This window comes from Canis lupus, chromosome 1 (genome assembly GCF_003254725.2).
Source record: "Canis lupus dingo isolate Sandy chromosome 1, ASM325472v2, whole genome shotgun sequence".
NCBI lineage: Eukaryota > Metazoa > Chordata > Mammalia > Carnivora > Canidae > Canis > Canis lupus.
In genome coordinates this window covers 81,969,247-81,993,015 of record NC_064243.1, presented here as the reverse complement: position 1 = coordinate 81,993,015, position 23,769 = coordinate 81,969,247, and the positions used below count along the sequence as shown (strand labels likewise).

The 23,769-nt window shown below is 40.2% G+C and overlaps 1 protein-coding gene and 1 long non-coding RNA gene across 6 annotated transcripts in view; one reads left to right on the top strand and one right to left on the bottom strand.

Moving 5' to 3' along the window:
- The window catches only part of PRUNE2 (prune homolog 2 with BCH domain), a 256,830-nt gene that overhangs the window by 23,024 nt on the left and 210,037 nt on the right, over window positions 1-23,769 (bottom strand). For all 5 annotated transcript variants that reach the window (XM_049091882.1, XM_035712438.2, XM_049091877.1 and 2 more), the window contains exons 10-12: window positions 17,289-17,368; window positions 15,159-15,359; window positions 5,957-6,130 (exon numbers count right to left, since the gene is read on the bottom strand). In XM_049091882.1, the coding sequence (XP_048947839.1) occupies window positions 5,957-6,130; window positions 15,159-15,359; window positions 17,289-17,368 (455 nt within the window). The remainder of the gene's footprint in view (window positions 1-5,956; window positions 6,131-15,158; window positions 15,360-17,288; window positions 17,369-23,769) is intronic.
- Window positions 1,328-5,962, top strand: LOC125752167 (uncharacterized). Its single transcript, XR_007401009.1, has 3 exons — window positions 1,328-1,787; window positions 2,665-3,792; window positions 5,102-5,962. It is a non-coding gene; the product is annotated as an uncharacterized LOC125752167 (long non-coding RNA).

Sequence of the window (23,769 nt, the reverse complement as noted above, 5' to 3'; positions counted from 1 at the left end):
TCTTTAAGTGAGTATGATATAGACTATAGTTCTAGAAGTACAAACATAAATTTACTTGTCAGTAGTTAAAGTGTATGTTATATAGAGTCTTAAACACACAGTGTGAATATATTTGCATATACAGCATATCCATTTATTATGGACGATTATATGTGTTGTACATCGTCATGAATGGGGTATGTATTCAATTTGTCAAAGAATGGAGGTTTTGACTTACAGGTTTCTAATTTATATAATGCTTCTGTCCTTCAATGGCTGAGAAGATCTGTTTGATCCTCTTTAGTTTTTATTCATTTTAGACTCTGGTTAATGTAAAGGGGAAATCTATTTACTAAACTGCAATATAATCAGATGCATGTACTCCAGTGACCAGAAGATACTAGTAGTTTCACAAATAAAGCACCTTTATTTTTATTTTGAGGACTGGTTCATTTGCATCCCCGGGGTCTCCAAATTCAATAGATAGTGCAGGGACACACGGAAAGTTCTGGCCAGGCCTAGAATACCTGTGCACAGAATTTACAGCCTCATCTTTTTAAAATGGAGCAAACCCAAGAAGGGCCTGGTTAATGCTGACCTCTCTTTGAATTTTATGAAAATATATACTTTGGGAAAACTTGAGAATTACTTCCTAGTAACCTGGACAGGGAGTGGAGGTCTGTTTGCATGTGGTGGTAAGGAGATAAAAGGCAAGTGTGGAACTCCAAAGAGTCAAGGAAAATATAGGGACATCTCAGGACATTTTTCCCACATCTGAAAGCTCTGTCTCATTCTTTAAGCTCTGTGTTCCCTCAGAGCTCATTTCTAAAACTCATGACAGCTACTGGTCAAAGTCCCACAGGTTTATATGTAAAATCTCACACATCTTTCAGGCTTAAAAATGGATGCAATGCATTGGTTTTTTTTTTTTTTTTTTTTTTTTAAGATTTATTTATTTGTTTTAGAGAGAGAGCACATGAGCAGGGGGAGGAGCACAGAGAAAGGGAGAGAGAGAATCCTGAGCAGGCTCCATGCTTAGCATGGAGCCCGACATGGGGCTTGATCTCACCACGCTGAGATCACCACCCAAGGCAAAGTCAAGAGTCAGCCACTTGACCAACTGAGCCATCCAGGTGCTCCCCCCACCCCCACCTTTTTTTATATCCTTTTTTAAGCACTTGGAATTTTTGCCATATAACATAGATCTGGATTTCAGAATCATTAAACAGAGATTGCCTCAGAGCTCTGAGTAGGCGGACGGGACATGCCCTCCAGCCTGATCAGAACTCAGGGTGTTTCATTTTTTCAGGACTCTAAATACCCCCCTGCTGATTACATGGCAGTAAAATACCAGCTGGATATAGACTCGGATGGGCTTAACTCTTGAAAAGCAGTTTAATAAGATGTTCTCGACCAAGATAGAGAGCATGACACTATCACAAAAGAGGTGAGGGAAGAGAGTGATACCAACTAAAAATATATCAAATGATGGGTTTGTGTGTATGACTAATCTGAGGTTGTTGTATACAGTGTTTACTCTGCATGTCTTAGAAGATGCTACCTATGTAAGTATACACCTGGTGTAATATATGTTTGCAAAACCGGATTGGGATAGCTTCCCTATGGATTATTTGCTTTGTTCTGTCTTTTCCAACATGCCAGTGTTTACCAATTTCTTTTTAGAACAAGATGGGAAGGAGTTTTTTAATACAAGAAGAGTTTGCTTCACCGAACAACTGCATTTAAGACTCATAACCTAATGAAAAGAATAAGGTGTCTTCCCTACGCTACTGCTAACCACCACAACGGTATGTAATTTAGACTCAGCACAATGACAAGGACCAGGTCCATTAAAAGAGATAACAGACATAATGAATCCAACTTACAAACAAGTACAAAAGCATCCTTTCAGAAACATCTTTTCTAGATGTTGCTGCCTGGCCTCAGGGTGTCAAGATCATGACCTCTCAGGTACTCTGGTTTCTTTTTCTGTTTCTGGAGAATTTCTAAGAATTTTTTTTTTAAAGGACAGTATGAGGTTTATAAACAGTATTACAGAAGTCATCTTAAATGGCATTTCAGCTCATTGTGTCAATGTGTCTGTCCTCAGAGTGCTGTGGTGTCACGTTTGCTCAGGTTCATGTCATTGAAGGACTAGTGAAGAATCGACTCATCACTTCCTGCTCATTGTCTAACCCAGAAATATCTCTTTACAGAAAAATTTCCTGAAATTTACAAATGGAGATGTGGTTTTTTGTGCGTGTGGGGATTTTTTTTTTTTTTTTTTTTTTTTTGCCTTTTTGTGGTTTTTTTTGTACCTTTGGGCAGAGTAGCTGTAGGAAGGAAAGAAGAGGCAAAAGATAGAGGGGGGAGAGAACAGGAGGAGATAAAATGTAAGCTATCAAAAAGGAACAGAAAGAAAACGATTTCTTCATGGAAGTTTTCTTTCCAAACCAAGACCCAGAGGAGCCATATTTGTTAGACTCTAAGGATACTTCAGATCATCATGGCTGGCAAAGAGCAATGACGGGAATGAGTAGTCCTATCTGCTTTTTGTCCGCTAACCGAATTTCTCTCTGCTAAATATGCAGCTTGCTCAAGTTGGCTGTCAGCAGCCGAGTAATTCATTTAAAGTGTGGTTGTTTGAAACATGTGATTTTATCTGACTCTCTTCTTAATCCCCAGGAGTTGAGTTCGGGGTGTGTGTGCTGAGGTGCCTTCGCAATCCCACCGCAGGGCCTCCTGAGACCCTCTGAGGCAATTGTGCAAACCTTACCTGAGGCAGAACAGAGAGGAAAGGGACGTAACACAAGTTTGCTGGCCAGCAAATGGAATGGAGAGAGAAGGGAAGATGTCACAGTCGCAACAAAACATACACACACACACACCAGCCCGCAACTCTTCTCCTCATTCTTTCCAGGGCTATTTGTCCAGCAACACTGTAGAGAAGTTACCTGAATCTCCTATAATGAAATAAGAGAAATAAAAACAAAACAAAACAAAACAAAACAAAAAAACAAGAAAGGAAACTTCTCAGTATAATGTTTGGTATGACGGTCCTTGGTTATTTAAATGCATCCTCTGTTCCAAGGTCAAAAAAGCCAGTTTCTGGCCTGAAAGTGACCCCACCCAGCCTCTTTTTGTTCTTCTATTGAAGTAGATAACAGGAATGTTGCTCATGGACTCATGGGAGGTGACACTGGCTTTATCACCCTCTTTGGACTGATGAAATAGATGAGGCCTGAGAAGTGAGGTCATGTACCAAGGTCACAGAGTGATAAGTGGCAAAGACAGGTGTTGAACTCTGTTCTATATTGTGTACAAGGCCTCTTACAATAGCTCACATAGAACTCACCAAAGCTGACGGCTGAATTATTTGTTGCAATATTGCTCTCACACCTTGTGCCCAACTGGCATGGACACTTGGCAGAGCCTGGCTTTGCAGCCAAGTGAGGCAGCAATTTTAATCACCACCATCTTGCGGTTAATCTGCACTGTACGGCTGCCATTTTCCTGTTGATCTGAATGGGAAAACCTCCTCAGAGCAAAACACCAGACCCCCAGACAAGACCTCTGCTCACTGTGGAATGCTCCATTTTAAATGCTCATCAGAAGCCAGGATAACAAATGCAGTAGATTGGTCTCTAGGGAGTCCTGCTTTATCATCACTGAAGTCTAAGAAAGCGGTGTCAGCTTCCAACACAGTGGCCTGAGCCTTGGCAAATTCAGAAGTAAAATCTGAACTGTCTTTACCTACAGAGCACAGACGCTGCTCAGGGGGTGAGAAGAGGCGGCATCTGGCTAACGTTCCAGGTGGGTGGCTGCAGCCAGAGGCACTCATGCAGGTCAGCTCCTGGAAGAGGCTGAGGCAGGGCTGGTGGGGGGGGGGGGGGGGGCGGGGAGGAAAGGTGGCCTTTTCTTCCACACCAACCAGCAGTCACACGGACAAAACCAAGCTCACGACACAGAACAGAGGGGAGCGAATGCCAGGGGAGGAGGTGGCAGGGATGCAGGGCACAGCAAACCAGGTTAGACTTGAGGTGTAAGCTGAACTTTCACAAAGAGAAGCAGAAGCAGTGGCTTTGTTTAGCCTCTGGTGGGTTGATGATAATCACTCTTTCCTGAGCCAGGCAGCAGATCCATGGGCTCAACCCTCCCACCCAACCCAGCTACTTTCACTGTGGTTGAAAGAACAAGCAGGTGAGTCTGTTGGGAGAATGAGAAATAACCTGGCCTCGGGAAGGCAGGGAAGCAGTGAGGCCGCTTCCTCATAACAAAGGGGCTCTTGATTTAAGACCTGAGTGGTAAACATTTTTATGGATTATTACTGGGTGACCCTGATTTACTTTGACAGACTTTTCTACCAGTGTTGACCTTTTTTGAATGGGCACGGGCTACTTTTACAGTCGGCCTCTGTTTTGTTTTCTTTTTATTTCCAAAAAAGCCAACAAACCAAAAATATCTGAAGCATGGCTCAAGAGAGACATGCGCTTCTGGGAAGATCTGGGATGATGTTTAGGTTGTGGTTTTTGTCCTAAGAACGAAAGGGTTGACTCTGTGGTGTGTTGTCTGCTCTTTGCAGCAACATCAGGACAGCTCCCATTCTGCGAGGCTATGGAAAGGCTTCCCTTGGAGGCAACTGCCTCCAGTCCCACGGCAGCCATCCCTGGGCCATATTATCGTTTCAGGTCAAAGAGTGAGGCAGGGCAAAGGCAAGCCATGGCCAGGGGCACCTAGGGGCATTTTCTTTCACTCTTGAGGTCAGGATCGCTGGCCGGCCTCAACACTTACATGGTGGGAACAATGCATGGATGGAAGACGGGCAATCAGCTGGTGGAGGGAAGTCTGATCGAAAAAACAAAATGTCCTTCTGCTCGTTAGAAAACGAAAGCTATGGGCTTAATGCGGTGCCAAGATGCTTATTTCCCTGTCCTTGCTAAGGAAGAGAGAACAACAATTGCCTTGTCAGCTTACACTTTTTTTCTAGAGCAGCAGAGTGTTTGGGGTGGTGCTTCAGGACTGCAGGAAACAGGCGCATGCAGCAGAAAAATAAAAAAGCCATTTATGTTTTCCAAAGTTGACAACATTAAATGTGTTGCTTGTGCTCATCTGATTTTTGCAGCTCCAAAATCAATCAAGGCTCCTGGAGCTCCTACAAAGCACTGGAGACACAGAACACAGTGTTTCTCTCTTGCTTGTCCCTCCCTAAGCAGATGGAGGCTTTCACTGGAAATGCCTGTTGTCAGGCCCAGGCGTATAGAAAAGCAAACTTCTGGGAGGGGAAAAAAGATGACCAGGCTGAGCCTAAAGAGACTTCCCAAAGTTTCTAAGAATAATCAAAAGACCTTTTCGTTATGAGAAGCATCTCTGGAGTACTGATCTTACTACAGGCCATGGTAGTAGAGACTCAGAAGAGACTTAGTTAAATCCTACAAACCATGGTAAGGGTAGTCACCATACGTCACCATACAAAATTATTACAATATTTTTTACTGTATTCCCTGTGCCATACTTTATCATTCCTGTGACTTATTTATTTCAGAGCTGGAAGTTTGTTGAATATTTCATAATGTATTTAAGTGTTGAAGCACTCTGTTGTACATTTGAAACTAACAGAATAGTGTATGTCAACTATATTTCAATAAAAAGACCATCCAACTGATCCATATGAGTTCCAAACAGACATTATTAAATTGGATGACTACAGTTTTCAAGAAATTTGCCCAGAAGATTAAAGCCGTCAGATACTTAATGTGAAAAGCAGTTTTCACTTTGGAAAGCTATTTTTTACATAGGATTTCCAATGTCTATAGAGTTTGAGTCTGAGGTAATGTACTTAGCTCTATGGCCCCCTGAGTATTGATTACAGAATAGGGTTTTGAGGACGTCATGCTGCAAAAAACCCTCTTGCATTATCTAAGAAAAAAATATGGCTGCCCTGTTCCCCACCTCCCTGATTCACAAAGAGCTTGACTACCTCCATGCGAAATGACTCTCCTGTAGGGCTCGATGACCTTCATGTCAATACGCTGTTCCTGTTCTCCAATCACCACAGTTCTCCACAACCGGTTGTCCTCTCGCTCCTCTTCTGCTGTATACTCCGGAATAGACTCTGACTCTTGGCCAGAATCTTTGTTAGATGTGGAGACTTCTGGAAGTGAAGCATACAGGAGGACTGAGGGAGCAAGACTCCACAGTTGAGGCAGTTTAACCACAACCCATCTCCAGACAGAGTTAACCTGATGGCACTCCCCATGTTGCACAACCATCCTGACCACATAAAGGACGCTTATTTATTGATGGACTGAACAGCCAAATCCATTCTAAGGCCAAGCTGAGGGTGGGGATAGATGCAGGGCTAGAGCTGCCTTGCCTCAGTGGGCCAAGGGAGGACAGGCTGGTACCAATTCATCCTTGATCACAGGTTAAAGACTGGACTTTTCTCATGGGGTGAAGGGCTATTTATCAAGCCCAGGCAATTTTGTTTCCTTGGATCACACATCCTAAGTGGTTAGTATCTTGATGACACCACCAGCCTAGACCCTGACTCTAAGACTTACAAAGGACTTGGGCCCCCTTCCCTATTAGAAGTAAATTTGGGCATAAGTATGATATTACCTTCAATGGATTTTTCAAAATTCCCCACAGAAAGATTTTACATTAAGTAAGAAACAAACAACTGTATAGACCAGAAATGCTCCAAGGCCAAAAATTCATAACATTCCTATTTGTGGGTGCATGTGGCAATAAAAAAGCCCACTGAACACTCTTTGGGGAAACATTTACTATCCACTCTTGCACATCCAGAAAAAAAAAGACAGCAACCGTGCTAAGTTTTCTGAAAAGAATAAGCAGCAATTGTTTTCATTTTTACTTCATCTATGAGTTTAACAATGGTTATTCTTTGTATGTTTAAATAATTTGAAGGAAAAGATTATTTACAGCCTTCACAATAATTCTGTGGCATATTATCATTCTTATTTTTCCATTCATGGGAAAGGACTTTTGATTTACATTGTACTTCTTTCATTTTATGCCACTTTGATAATTAAGAACAATACTTAACTAGATAGCCACAATGTGTCAGGCACAGTAGTAGGTATTATAGTAGTAAACCTGCCCATGCAAACACTGACTTTAAGTAGTTTGCAATCACACTATACCCTGAGTGTGTGATTCTCATTCTCTTTATTTTACCGTGAGGCTGGGAATTCCTTGGGCCGAGAAATTGTACCTGAACACCTCTGTTATTTTTTACATTTTTTAAGATTTTATTTATTTATTCATGACAGACAGAGAGAGAGGCAGAGACATAGGCAGAGGGAGAAGCAGGCTCCCTGCTGGGAGCCCGATGTGGGACTCGATCCCTGGAACTGGGATCACACCCTGAGCCAAAGGCAGATGCTCAAACCGCTGAGCCATCCAGGCGTCCCAACGACTTCTATTTTTCACCTCCATCAACTAACTCCACATTTAACTTGGAAACCTGCACAGAGTTCTCAGTGAAAACTGAGGTGAATGAGTAAATAAAGGAAAGCTTGGACAGTTTCCTGAAAGTATGGGTACTCGGTAAGGAGACCACAACAAAGCCATGATGTTCTGGAAGATTCCTCAAGGCACATCAAATGTGTCTGATTATCCGTGACTTAGAACAGCACACTGAAATTGAGCTGGGAAGCCATCCTAGCCTTTTTGCCAACACCAACAGCTACCATCACCTACAGAGCCTTGCCTCACTCTGGCTTCCTCTCCATTCCCAGATGAGTGTGCCTCATCTTACTAAGGACAGAAAACAACAACCTTTGGCTTCAGACCAAGCTCTGCATCACTGGCACAAATCCATCCAATGGCATTGGACTCTCAGTCTGGAATCCCTTCCTGCTTCTCCTTTCCTCTTGGCTGAGGACCCCTGGATGCTTCTCTTTACTCCCTTTCTGGGACCCTGTTTTCCATCTGGTCTCTGGGCCCCGATGTGGGCTTGTCTTCAATGTTCCTATACGTGCACACTCTACCTTGCAACAAACTCACCATCCACCAGCCCCTCTATCCTTGTTTGGGACTTTCTGGCTTGCTCTTCCTTGACCCGTGTGATCTGTGTGGGGTGGAGGGGTGACTGTTTTGTTTTCTGCATGCTTTTACTGAGGCTACCACATTTTTAAAAATGTGTATACCGTATTATTTTTCCTGCTTCTAAAATAAAATGCAAATAAAGGTTGAAACAATGCTGACATTGTCCAGAAAAACTGCAAAAATCACTGGTGCCATTCTCACTCATTGTTTGCTGTGTATTCTTTTTATTACGTAGGGAAGTATACAAGCATACTTCCCTCCCAAAGTATGATCATTCTATATATTCTGCATGTTCTTTTTAAATTTTTTAAGATTTGGGACACCTGGGTGGCTCAGCGGTTGAGCGTCTGCCTTTGGCTCAGGGCGTGATCCCGGGATTCGGGATCGAGTCCCACATGGGGCTCCTGTGAAGAGCCTGCTTTTCCCTCTGCTTGTCTCTGCCTCTCTGCCATTCTCTCTCTCTGTATCTCTCATGAATAAATAAATAAATCTTTAAAAAAATAAATAATTTTTTAAAGATTTATTTATTTATTTATTTAATTTATTTATTTATTATTATTTATTCATGAGAGACACAGAGGGAGAGGCAGAAACATAGGCAGAGGGAAGCAGGCTCCATGCAGGGAGCCCAATGCGGGACTCGATCCCAGGGCTCCGAGATTATGACCTGAGCCAAAGGCAAATGCTCAACCACTGAGCCACCCAGGTGCCCTTCTCTCTCTCTCTCTCTTTTTTTTTTAAGTAGGCTCCACACCCAGCGTGGAGTCCAATGTGGGTCTCAAACTAAGGACCTGAGATCAAGATCTGAACAGAGATCAAGAGTTGGATGCTTAAGGGCAGCCCCATTGGTCCAGTGGTTTAGTGCCGCCTTTGGCCCGGGGTGTGATCCTGGAGACCCAGGATCGAGTCCCGCATTGGGCTCCCTGCATGGAGCCTGCTTCTCCCTCTGCCTGTGTCTGTGCCTCTCTCTCTCTCTCTCTGTCTCTCATGAATAAATAAAATTAAAAAAAAAAAAAGAGTTGGATGCTTAAGCAACTGAGTCAGGGGCTCCTTATTCTGCATGTTTTTTTTTTTTTTAAAGAATTTATTTATTTATTTATTTATTTGAGAGAAAGAGAGAGTGAGCATGAGAGAGAGAAAGCACGAGCAGCGGGGAAGGAGGGGTGGAGGAAGAAGCAGAGTCTTCACTGAGCAGGGAGTGCAACTTGGGGCTTGATCCCTGAACCTTGAAAACATAACCTGAGCCAAAGGTAGACACTTAACTGAATGAGCCACCCACGTGCCCCCCATTCTGCATGTTTTATACTTACTCTTCTGTAATACGATTCTACCTAAAAATATAGCATAGGCTTCTTTTCATTTCAGTGAATATAAACCCTCTAAACCCTCTGCTTATTTTTTTTAAGTTTGTTTATTTGTTTATTTATTTATTTATTTTGGTAATCTCTACACCCAACATGAAGCTCAAATTCCCAACCCAAGATCAAGAGTCACAGGCTCATCTGACTGAGTCACCCAGGAACCCCAACTCTGTTTATTTGCTTATTTTAAAAAGAGTATTCCATTTTACTGATTTTTTAGTTTATCATTTCATAGTGATGGAAATTTAGTTTTATCTTATTCTGTTGTTCTTATAAAGAATTTGCTTCATTAAGCATCTTTGTTCAGGTATCCTTTGTATGCATCTTGTTATAGGTCAACTTTATAGCCGTGGGATGCTGGTTCAGAGACTATAAGGATGTAAAGTTTTCATGAGTATTTTTGCCCTTGAATATGTCACACCAAAATATATGAGTAGTTGTTTCTTCACACTATCAAAAACTCTGGAAGATATTAGTTTTTAACCCTGGACAATTTAGGGTGAAACTTGTCTCTTTGCTCTTTTAATTTATATTCCTTTAATTATTAAAGATGGTGAAAAATGTTAAGTGTTTATTGGCTATTTATATTTTTCCTACTGACAAGGAGGCACCTATAAAGTCCTTTGCCAATTGTGGTCCTTATTGATTTGTTGGGTTCTTTATACAGAACTTTGTCATGCATTGTAGCCATTTTCCTGCTTTGTGCTTAGCTTTTATTATTTCTTCCTTTCTTTTTAAAGAATTTTTTAAAGTAATCTCTATACCCAACATAGGGCTCGCACACACAACTCAGTTCCAGAATTTCATGCTCCACTGACTGAGCCAACCAGGACCCCTGTGCTTGGCTTCTAAACTGATATTTTTTTCAAAGAGAAATTTAATATTTTTATATAGCTGAATCTGTTAATTTTTGTCTTTATGGGTTTATTTTTTTAAATATTTATTTTTTTTAAGATTTTATTTATTTATTCATGAGAGACACAGAGAGAGGCAGAGATACAGGTAGAGGGAGAAGCAGGTTCCATGCAGGGAGCCGGATGTGGGACTTGATCCCAGGACTCCAGAATCATGCCCTGAGCCAAAGGTAGATGCTCAACTGCTAAGCCACCCAGGTGTCCCTATTTATTCATTTTAGAGAGAGAGAGAGCAAAAACGCACAAGTGGGTGGGGCAGAGAGAGAGAAAGAGAACCCCAAGCCGACTCCATGCTGAGTGCAGAGCTGGATGGGGACTCAATCTACAACCCCAAGATTATGACCCAAGCCAAAAACCAAGAGTCAGATGCCCAACCGACTAAGCCACCCAGGTGCCTCTGTCTTTGTTTTTTGATCACTGTATTATAGTAAGAAAGGGCACTTCTACCTAAAAATATCTATGTATACTAGCATTTTCCTACAGTTTATTATTTTCTTTAAAGCATTATCACTCATTTTGGTATAAAAGCGTGGACCTTTTTATGAGATGTTATCCATATTGCTTCAGAGAACGAGAGCTGGCAAGTTGCTGGCGTTCCTTCTCCTTTCCCACTTCTGATTGATGTAAATGGGCAAAAGAAATTATTTAAGAACTAGGGATACAGTAAATTCTCAAAGTGTTCATTTCTAAATGTCAACAGTGTAAGCTAGCAAGAAATAAAGATGGCTTTATTTACTCCCTTGAATTAGCAATATCCTCTCCATCTTCGTGATTCTTCTGCTTCACTCAAAATTCCCATCCCCCATGCCCCCATGGCCATCATTTTCTATTTTCAAAAATTTCAGGACTCATTTAACTCTCTATCCTCAGGGCCTCCGAATTTAACTTTTGGTCTGATGCCCTCTCCATTAAGAAACGCTTGATTTTCTTTGTCTTCTTTCCTTAATAACAAGCTTTTCTCCCTGGTGACTGTGGAAGTCAATTAAGCCCTGGGGAGGAGCCGACTTGAACATTTTCCTTTGTCTTTCATGGGATGATTTAGTACACAAGCTCCTGAACATCCTGTGCTGTGCAGACCACGGTGGGAAACCCAGCGTTGGTGGACAACGTGAACTCCCTAGAGGTGGTGTCAGGGACATGTGTCTGGCCAAGGGGACCAGCTTTCTACATCATGATCAGACACCGATAATGTGAATAATCTTAGCAGACGTTGTTTGAACTTTCTCTTGCTAGAGGTAAGGCATCCTGTGTGCAGTTAAGAAGTTTTAAAAGTGCTTTTGGTGACAAAGTGCAGGGAGGCAGTTAATTGGACTGTAAAACTCAGCAATTCACAAGTACAAAGAGGTGTCCTCCTTGCAGACCACGCCCTATGGCAGGTTGTTTGGGGTTAAAACAAAATAAGATTAACTTTTATTTTAGTTAGGTATAGCTTATATGTACAGTTAAAACACAGAATTGATTTTATGAGGCGGTTACCTGCCAGCTGTGAGAATAGTGGAACATGGTAGGTGGGGAAGCTAAATGACGTGATGGCCTGGTTGTCTGGAAAAAATAATGGAGCACCTTATTCACGCTGCAAACTGTCTGTTATTAGGGGTTAGTTTTGGAAAAGGTAGCTTAGGGGCACCTGGGTGGCTCAGTCAGTTAAGCGTCCGACTCTTGACTTCAGCTCAGGTCATGATCTCAGGGTCAGAGATCAAGCCCAGAGTAGGGCTCTGGGAGTGGAACCTGTCTAAGATTCTTCTCTTTACTCCTTCCCTCTGTCACCCCCTCCCTGCCCTGGCATGCTCTCAGGCTCTCTCTCTCAAATAAATAAATTTTAAACAGAAAATGGTAGCTTAAACGAGGTCACTAACCATCATTTAGGAGCCTAGGAGGAAAAAATATAAAAGCACATGAATGTTTCTTACAACACTCTTATCAGTAATATTCAGGCTAGAATTCTTTATCATTTTTCCATTTCCCTCATGACATGCTTTTGCTGGGATCTGAGTTATGGTGAAAATAACTGAGGTGGGTTTGGAAAACAGAAATAGGTCATCATTTTTCTCACCTTTGGATATTTTTAAGTTTCTAGGATTAGTATTAAATAAAGCATTTTTTTAAAAAATAAAAAGGTTCAGATCTCCCTCAATCTGAAAGATTGACCTAAATCCTTCCGTATCTATGTGCTTTTGATATCTTTGTCACTTGTAAGTACCAAAGGAAGTCAAGCTTTAATTATATCAATATAAAAATATACTGAACGATATCTTCCAGCAATTTGGACACAGTTATTAAAGAAAATTTGGAAGTAGAGACCGATTTAATGTCTTTTGAAAGTGAGATTCAAAAATGTTTCATAAGCAAAACCACATTGTGGGCAAATAATCTGCCAGGAATGCTCGGTCATCAGCTACAGAATAAAACAGGCAAATGGCATGAAATTTCTTCAAGTACTTGGTAAAGAGCCTTGAAGTGATGAAAATGCCTGGATAAAAGGGCGTGTAAATAAATGTACAGGTAGGGCCATCTGGCTGGGCTTCAGGTGTGTTAACCTGACCTAGTAAGAGGCCCTCTCCGTTCATTGTCAGTGTATTTTGGGGAAGAAACATGGTCCAGAAGTCAAGGACTACAGCTCAGGGTTTGAGCTGGCTCTACATTGACTAGCTATGTGACATTACGTAAATTATTTAACCTGTGCCTCAGTGTTTTCATCTTAAAATGGGGTACACATGATACCCATCCCTAGAACTGACATTGACAGAGCTGAGGATTAAAATACTTAATATTTCTGAAGGACCCAGCACAAATCCTGGTGGGGTTCATAGAGAAATCACTGACCAAACATTTTGAAACACCGTGCCTTCAAAACTCCAATTTCATTTAGAATGTATACACTTGGTTCCAAATGCTCACGCAAGAAACCCACAAACATGCCACACTCAAGCATTTAGTACACTAAAATGTACTCATTTCTCTTATACAGTCTGCTTTCTGTATCTGCATGTTTATGAAATAAAGATGCCCTTTGTGTTTTTCAATGCTTAACGTTTACATTTGTTCAAAACAGCATCTGACTATCCATCTTCGTTTGAAACTCAAGGTGGGCTTTACAGTTCAACTTACATTAAAATTCTGTCCTTTGAATTTAAGACCTAAATGTAGGGTTGTGGCTGTGAAACTGGTTCTTTCAACAAAACTGTGTCGACTAAATAAAAGAAACTATGTCAGCAAGTGGCAGCTTTAATTACCAGTTTGTACAGCCACCAGTACTTCGCTCGGCAGTTTTGCTATTTATAAACAGAGAAGGTTTAGATGTGGTGTGACATGGCTCTCTAGGGCAACAGGGAAGTACAGGGGGAGAGAGGGAGGGACCAGCTCATGCCACGGCTGTCTTCTTGTGGGATTGGAGTCAAGGCATGATTCTTATATATTAGCAGTTAAAGGGTTGGGAGCAGCTGGGGGCAACTGGGATGGATGGAATAGCTGGGGAAGTGTCTCTGGGATGGTAGGAAAGAATGTGAACTCAAGACCTTTCACCTTCTACTTGTGTATTTCAACTTACAGGGTCATATACTCAGATAACTGCGGAAATTTGAGAACACAGCAACAATGCAATATAAAATCTCTACTTAAGCATAAGAAACTGTGGCGCAATTAGCTTAGCCATTTCCAGTTCTTTTAACCTGAGGAAATAAAGACTTATCGAAAGTAGGGTCTGGATCTGTGCTGGTCATGGTAGGGTCCTGGAGGCTCAGGGATCAATGGTTGAATTAATTAGCAAATTTGATGAATTTCCTAATTTCCTAATTGTGTTCTCCTAGGAATGATGCTGTGTAGGTATCAGGGCATCTTTCACTGTGGTATTTGTTTTTTGACCATAATAATTTTCATAATGTATAAAAGGAATAGCTGTGGCCAGGATACTCCTGCTTTGAATTTCAAATATTAGAAAGTCAGAGAATACCACCCTATAAAATAGAAACCATGTATGTAATGCCATTTTATAAAGCAAATGCTTTGTATTTGGATATAAGTTCTTAACAAATCCAATTTTACTGAGCAAGAGGAAGAACTAAAGTGAGACTGATATTCATATCAGGAATGCGAGTGTTTGATCTAGCGACTCTTACTTTTCTCTCCACCCATGCCGCCCAGGCCATCTCTCCTTCCTTCCTATTTTACTGGAGATACATAGCAATAAACATAATAATGTCCCTGCCCTCAGAGCAGACATACTGGTGGGAAGAAAAAGACAATAAACATAAAGCAAATAGCTAAATAATAGGATTTCAATTACTGACGCATGGAAAATAAAATAAGTAGAGGGATAAAAAGTGACTAGGTAGGGGTGTGGGGAGTGCCTTTGATGACAGAGGTCAAGGAAGGCCTCTCTGAGAAGGTGACATCTGATTAAGATCTGAATAAAGAGGAGGCACCATGGAAGGATCTTTAAGGAAAAACATTTTAGATAGAGGGAGCTTATACAAAGAAATTAGTAAGCTCTCATTTCTCTGCTTCAAATTTTATCTTCCAGATTCAATTCTCTTTGCCTGCAAACCCAGCCCAAATTTTCTTACAACACAGCATGTAAAAATTTTCCCACAACCAGTGCCTAGTACAAGGCGTGCCAAGATCATTTAACAAAGGAACGGTGGCTATGGAGAACCTCTATGAACCATACCTGTTCTATTACACTCTAAACTGTCAATCACAGCCACCTATGACCTGAGATACAAACAAAAGCTTCTAGAAATCACAGAAAGCAACAAAATGGGAGGTTTGTTCCGAGGCCATTTAGATAATCTTTCACTTTTCACCAAACTATGGCCTTGACAATTTGGTGACTTACCATGCCCAGTGTACTCAAAAGAATCTGCTTCATCAGGGGTATCGAGTTCATCCACATTGATATCAATTTCATCTGGACTGTCCAGGTTATCATCAGAGAGAACAGATCCTTCACTTTGGTCCAGAGAAAGATTGATATTTGGGGCTGTGAGTTTGATTCTCCGAGGATGAGCATCACTAAGATCTAGAGAATTAGGAGGTTCTAAAGAAGAAAAAAATGGGAATATCAAGTACTAGACCATACACATGGCTACAAACAGTGGGTGTGGGCCCCAGTGAAAAACATTTTTAAGACCCTTAAGCAAAGGCATGCCTGCTAAACAACCACACATAGAATTTGGGTCCCCTTCTTGACCAGCAGGCCTCAGTACTGGCTCATCCCAGACACATGAGCCCTGACCACGTAGAAAAAAAAAAGTGGGAGCTCTTGCTAACCAGTTTCCAGACCTGCCCTGTTCAGGTTTGAGAACGTGACACTGATTTAACAATGAACTGAATCTCTATGATGCATAAGAAAAACAGCTAAGCATACATAGATCTCATAATGGTTCTTGCAGACATCATTTCTATGGAATGAAGGGTAAGAACTTTTTCTATTATGTTCATGGGCACTCCCAAAATACCTCTTTGCCAGGTCCTGCCAACTCTATGAATGATCTGTAGTGACCTTTCTTTGGCATTCTATTTCTTTTTTAAAAATAAAACTGAGATATTTGCTTAAGTGGTCACTACCTTTTATGGCAATATTTCTTAACATTAGTTCCTGTACCATAAGTGATAGTCTTCACATGTTAAGGTTCATGGAATTAGCTGCCACCCTCTCAATACAATATGCATCTTGCTTCTCCTGTGATTTTCACTTAACAGAACCACAGCTGCAGAAGTCATTTTTAACCAAGTCAGTCCCACCTCAACAATGGTAGAGAGTTAACCTAAAAATAGAAATTTTCAGGATTCCTATCACAAAATTTTTGAAAGGCCATCTAGTATATTCCTCAATTCTAGAATTCTAACTCTGGTCTTGTTCTAAGGAAAGTGACTCTGTTTCTTTGTCACTAAATTTTTTTCTCCATATAGAACATCACCAAAACTGTGTTCCATGTAATATTTTTATGTATTATACCTGAAAAACTTTCCATTGACCAATAAGTTTGATAAACATTGGATTTCTATGTTACATGAATTCTCAGAGCAGTGCTGTTCAAAAGAGATTTTCGAGATGATAGAAACCTTCTGTGTAGTTGTTGAGCACTTGAAATGAAGCTAGTACAAATGAAGAACTGAGCTTTTCAAGTTTGTTTTAAATTTTAATCAATTTAAATAGCCACATGTAGCAGACTAGTACCATATAGGATAACCATAGCCTTAATACCTGTACATTCACAACTTGTACATTGTGAAACTTTAAGAGTAATGTAGGCATACAGTGGTAAGAATAATTATGAATAATTATGTCACATGACTAGTAGCTTGAAAAACGTACTTTACAGAAAGATAGATAGATAGATAGATAGATAGATAGATAGATAGATAGGTAGATAGATAAATAACCCACTCTCTTCTGCTCCATTCTGGGTTTGGCTGATAACATTAGGGTTCAGGATTGTGTCATGATCCTAAAGCTGTACAGTGCACAGGAGTGATATTAGCACAAAGTGAGAGTATGATGCACCTGGAAATTTAAAATTCTTTTTGTGTGTGCCTTGAGCTGGAGATCTGTGGCATGTAGAGTTTTTGTTTGTTCGTTTGAATAACCAGGATACTGAGCCTTTTTAATTTTAAATATTCTCACACTGACGTACAAATCTGGGGAACTTAGATGTTAGTTAGAATTGGGTATTCTGACATATGGTAGCCACTTATCACGGGAACTAAACACACTGGCAATTACAGCAGTGGTCCAGGAGGTCAAAGGTGGCCCACACAAGTGAGCATCAGTGTTCATGTCAACTCTGAAATTGTAGGCTACCAAATGTAGCCTAACACCCTCCTCACACATATTTTGTTTTTCCTCTTCATTTTTATCACTGAAATCACGAGTTGGATGCATAGGAAATGGTTCTCTCACTGAATAATGACAAGGTCTGGATACAGACTAGCACTGAAGGAAATGAACACACGCTCCTCTCACCGGGCCTCATGTCTGCAGCACTGGGGCTTGGCATTCCCTCCTCAAAGGAGATGTCCATGCCTACATCCTCTGATGGCAGTCTGAAAAAAAAGCGAAGCAGAGAGTGTAAAAAATTGTGTGGGATTTAATTTTCACTTTCTCTTTTAATTTTCTCTTAAAAGGCAACCCAGAGATTCCAGGATCACATTTTCAACCTGCTTGGAATAGACCAAGTATGTATACTAAATCTATCCGAAGTGGCCCCACTTAGAATAAAGACTTTCTGCAGTTCCTGGGAATAAGAACCATGGGTACCAGTCTTGCTCTGTGTACACAGAAAGCCATTTCTCCTACTAGCTCACATAAGAAACCACACACCAAGGGGAAAAGCAAATAACTAATAAAATATACTTATGTTGGGTATTTAATAATAATTTTTCAAAATGAGAGGCAACATACTTGCTTTGGAGTAAAGACAGACCTGACTTCGTATATAATTCTTCCTCTGTGTAAATTTGAGCATATTAAATTGCTGTCAGCAGAGGAAAGTATATACTTTGTTGGTCTCTATCAGTGAAACAGAGATACACCATCTACCTCATTGAGTTGCTGAAAAATTAAGCAATAAATGTAAAATGCCTAACATTCCTGAGAAGGTACCAACTGATGTTATTTCCTATCCTTCTCTGATTTTTTAAAAAGATTTTATTTATTTATTCATGAGACACAGGGAGACAGAGAGGTAGAGACACAGGCAGAGGGAGAAGCAGGCTCCATGCAGGGAGCCCGATATGGGACCCGATCCCAGGTCTTCAGGATCATGCCCTGGGCCGAGGGCGGTGCTAAACTGCTGACCCACTCAGGCTGCCCTTTCTCTGAATATTTAAAGATTCATTATGAATATATGTTGGTGAAGACAGTTTTGGGTCATGAGCTACCATCTCTTCTCTCTAAACAGTACTGAGTCCAGTACTAGCAAGTCAAGTGTAGGGGAATAGAAAATACTGGAGAAAACTGTGACAAATGTATATGCTCTCATAGGAAGCTGACCACTGATCTCGGTAAATTCCCCTTGACCTATTTTTACCTCCTGTCCCTTGTTCAGACATCCTCAATTATCATGAGAACATATTTTTCTTCTTAACAGAAAAACATGTCTTCCATGTAATTTCATTCATCTAGGGTGAGTCCTTGTGATGTAGGCACTGATCTAAATTTAAGCATGATAAACCTTTGTGTTAGTGTTCTAAATTTAATCTTTCCCTCCCTGTTATTGCCATTTTTCTTCACTTGAATCTAAGTCTACCAAATTTGGAATTTGTTTACCTGGATGATCGATCTCCGGGATCCAAGTCAAAGCCCTAATTGTCAGCAAAGCATTAGGATTAAAACAAAATTCTTTGTCCCTAGTGAGATGTAGTGTTTCATTTATTTGACAAGTAGGTAGTGAATACCTACTCTGTGCTGAGGATATAGAGGAAAAGAACAGAGGAGCCCCATTCTTGTGGAGATGGGATGTTCCCTAAAAGAAGTGAATGACTGCGTTGTTACAACCAACCCCAAACAGCCCTTCAAAAACATAACCTCAGGGAGTTTCATTCCCCATACACTTGCTGAGGCATCGATCCTCATTTATTTAGTGTTCTCTAAAATGAATCCTACACCCTGGCAGAAAGACAGTGAGTGAGAGGTTGGTGTGTTTCAAAGACAATAAGGTACTGGTAGGAACAACAGAAGTGATGTCAGAGACAGCATACTGGGGGGGGGGGGGGGGGGGCAGCAAATCAAATTATCCAGCAATAGAGGAGGGGTGGTGAACAAAGAGAAAACCTGTGCTAGGCCCCAGGTTTGAAAGTCCTAGGATCCAGAGGGAAGGTTTTCCATGATGCTGCAGCTTTTCAGATTTTCTTATAATGATTCCTTGTCATGTGAAGTGATCTGTATGTATTCTCCTTGACATACACCCTACAGTACCTACAAAGTAGCAAATTGCTATTTAAGAGTGGCTGGATTCCAATCTTAGTTCTATCACTCACTGTGTGTCATATGGCAAGTTACCTAATCTTTCTGTGCCTCAGTTTCCACACCAATAAAAGGGAGAATGTGTGATGCCTAAAAATAACAAAGGAAAAGGAAGTTAACCATTATTATCTCAGTTCTTTTTGTCATATTCTAACTGCCTGCTGTACTAGCCTTGAAGTTTCATGAGGACAGGAACCATCTCTGTTTCTACTATTATGTCTCCAGCACCTGGTAGAGGTCAATACCCAATAAATATGTGTTGAGTTGAATTACCGAGCTTGACATTACTCCAGTCCTTTATGAATCAACCTTAAAAAAAAAAAGACATCATAGCTATACCTACTTCACAGAGCACATAAGGGTGCTAGCCTTAGCTCAAAAATAAATATGAGAGCTTTAAAATAGATAGGAACAATCTCAAATTTTTGTACATTTTATGAGAGACAACATGGATGGATGGATGATGCGAAGTGAAATCAGCCAGCGAAAAATAAATACCATATGATTTCACTTGCATGTGGAATCTTAAAAACAAAACAAACAAACAAAAAGCAGAAACAGATCCACAAATACAGTGAACAAAGTGGAGGTTGCTAGAGGGGAGGCAGTGGGGGATGGGCAAAATGGGTGAAGGGGAGTAGGAGACAGGGTTTCCAGCTATGGAAAGAGTAAGTCACGGGGATGAAAGGTACAGCACAGGGAATGTAGTGGTATTGTAATAGCATTGTATGGTGAGAGATGGCAGCTAAACTTATAGAAGTGTTGAAACACTATGCTGCATACCTGAAACTAATATAACATTGTGTGTCAATTATACCTCAATTAAAGAAAAAAAGATTCATAGTTTTTGTTACTGTTTGTAAATTATGGGTAACATCATGAAATAATTGAATGAGTCCTAGATATGAGGTTATAGTTCTGGGTTATAATTCTATGCTATACTGACAAACTGATTAACCCCAAGAAAATTATCCAACCACATTGGTGATTTTAAACAGAGATAATAAATACCTAATATCACAGTGACTGTGGGGGATTAATATAATACACATGTGAGCTGCGAGCACTCCATAAATTATAAAGCATTGGCTAAGCTTAAAGTATTACATTCCCTCATCTTAGACATAGTACCAGGATTAGGGACTTAATTGAAGTATGTGTCATGATTGGACAAAATATAATGAGGGTTACTACACTTTGGGTATTAGGCCAGGTAAGAGAAAATTTCAGGATGGCATGAATCTCCATAGAGCCTATAAGTGCTCCTGAACTCACTGACATTAGGTGAATACAGCCTTTTTCTCCCAATCCTTTTCTCCAACAGAGAGCAGAGATCCTGCTAAGAAGGTGCTGGAAAGTCAGTGGTGGCATGCAAGGGGGAAGGAAAGCTGAAGGTTGTGGTCAGGGGTGACCAGAGAAGAGGGACGCTCACAAACTATGGACATTACAGAAGGCCTTAGGGACATTTTAGGAAACCCACAGGGACAGAGAGGGAAAGCTGAACCAAAATAGCTAAGAGGCAAACCTGAAAGAAACACAAGTTGTTGTGTTCACTGTAAATACTTCAGCCACATTCATGCTGTGGGTCTGTAAATATTTATAGAAATGACATGGCCAACCGGGGTTGTTGGCAATTGAACAAGATGAAGTTTTATGATCAATAATGTAAACCTCTCGGGATCTATTCGGTAATAAATCAGTCCAGTGTGAAGACAAATATTTTACCTTATCCATCCAAAGCCACTATTTAATCTGGGAGTTTTCTGTATACAGGATGGAGCTACCAAAGAGGCTGAGGGAATTGTGAAATACAAATCAGACTCTTCCATGGCTGACCTTCCAAGCATTTGCTTAGCTCCATGTCTCCATCTAAAGGACAGATCCAGAACTGGTTGTTTGCTGAATGGTTTCATCACCATTCTTGATCTTCACCAACTGTTTTTGGCTCTTGGCCTTCTAGTCACATGGTAAAATTGTACTTTCCTGCTTTCCTTTAAAATATCGGTAGTCAGGTGATTTACTTGGACAGATGAAATGAGAGTGGAAGTGGCGGGTGTAGTGTCACATTTGGGCAGAAGAATTAGGTAAGAGCAAGTGTGTGGGTGCCAGGGGCTGCTCCCTGCCTTGGTGGTTGAGTTGTAGGCTCAATCAAGCTGTGGCCAAGTGGAGGCCCATGCTAAAGCTCATTGAATACGTAAGAAGAGAGGAACTTTTGTTGTGTTTTGCCCCTAAAATGTTGAGTTTCTCTGTTAGCACATCCTAATCCAACCTATTCTGATGAGTACAGCCGGCCTTTACTATTTGTTTTGAAGGGAATATCTGACTCATATTCTGCTCTAATTTAGGAAACCCATTTCCCACATTCTCAACCTAGGTTAATGTTAATGGTACACATCTTGTCTGGGTTACTAAGGCAGGAAGAGCATTTAAAAAACATGAGAACAAAAAGCTCAGAAGGGCATCAAATGCTTTCAAGTATTTTTATAAACTTGTGTATTTATATACCATCTTTATGTTTTTTCCATCTAGCACCTGTTAATTTACTTAATGTTTTTCTTTAACTTGACTTATTTGGGATCCCTGGGTAGCACAGCGGTTTAGCGCCTGCCTTTGGCCCAGGGCACAATCCTGGAGACCCGGGATCGAATCCCACGTCGGGCTCCCGGTGCATGGAGCCTGCTTCTCCCTCTGCCTATGTCTCTGCCTCTCTCTCTCTCTCTCTCTCTGTGTGACTATCATAAATAAGTAAAAATTAAAAAAAAAATAAATTGACTTATTTTAGTTAATTAGACTTATTTTGAAAAGAAGATGTGCATCACCTATATGGATGGTAATGTAAAAGCACTCGCCTAAAAAAGTCACATAAATTAAATATAATGAAATAAAACAATGCTATTAAATTCAAGGAAGAAACACTTGGGCTCTGACTCTGAGACTGTCTCTCTTTGCTAAAAAAAAATTTGAAAATGTCTGGCAAAGTGTAATGTAATAATGTATACATTATTATCTATATATTATTATATATATAATATATATAATATATATTATATATATTATATTAATAATGTATAATGTAATGTATCATTATAAATACAAAGAAATGCTATATAAAATAAAGCACCCAAAAAGTAATTAATATATTTCCAAACTTGAAAGAAACCAAAGGAAATCTCCAGGTGCCAGAAACAGTGTGACTCCAGGAAGCTGATGCAAAAGTAGCCCACAGGAGTTTGGATTAGACACGGGCATTAGGACTCCACAGAAGTGACTGACTCCTGTGTTGGAAGAAAGGCCTAGACCAGAACTTCTGAAGAAGGCAGTGGATCTTAAGAAGTACTCCCTTAATGAAAAGAGGATGAGAAGGATCTCTAGTCTCTGGCTTTGAAAAGCAAGTCTGCCTGGGATCTTGGGTGGAATATGAAGAGTAACCTATGAGAATTAGAGACACTCTTTGTATGTCAAGCCTGTTTCCATTTATATTACCTGAATGATGTAGGGAACCCAAGTCAACAGATTCAAATTAAAATTCATCTAGGATCATTGAAGGCCTAGAGCCCTAGGCTTCCAGAAGAATCAAGTGTGAAACCATTTGGTAGTGTTACTTTTACAATCTAGGATTCACTGGAAATTCACTTAGGAGAAGGAAAAAACCCACTGAAAGATGACCTCACACCAAAAAGCCAAAAAACTCAAACTCTAAACTACACTAGGGAAAAAACATTATGAGGGATTGCCATCAGATGCAGCAGAGAGAAGAATTAGCAATAAAAGTGCCCCCGGCATCCAAAAAAGGAACAGTATGAAAGAAATTGTAATGGTTAAAGAATAAATAATTTTTAAACCTTTGTTGTTTGAAAACACTGAGATTTGGGGTTGTTCATCATACCTTGTAGTGTCTCTTACTCTGAGTGGCTGTGCTGCTTTTAAAAGGAACATCTAAAAATAATAATGCAGTAGTGTTGACAATAAAGTAACAGTAAAAAAATAAAAAAAATATTAACCACAGGAAGGCAAGCATCACAATATTAATATCAAACAAGATAGATTTTGGGCAGAAAGCATTCTTAAGCCTTAAAAAAGTTATTATTCCATGATAAAAGAAATAACTTTTCAGAATATGTAATGATAATCCAGATCCTACATGCTCTCAAGAACATAGCCCAAAAATGAAATAAAAATTTCATATAAATTATAAGGAAAAATTAATTTTATGAGGGAAAATTTAAATATACTTCTCAAGAATTTATAAATCAATCTGAAAAAATGCATAAAGATACATCTGAAGAATGTAATAATATAGCTTGAGCTAATGGGTGGATCTGCCCTCAATAAAAAAATACACCATATTTTTCAAACTTATGAAAATGGACTATATAGAATGTCTCATAAAATAATGGAAGTCTATATCACATGTACCATAATCTCTGACTTCAGGGACATATGTTTAAAATCAATTATGAAAAGACAATTTGGAAATTGA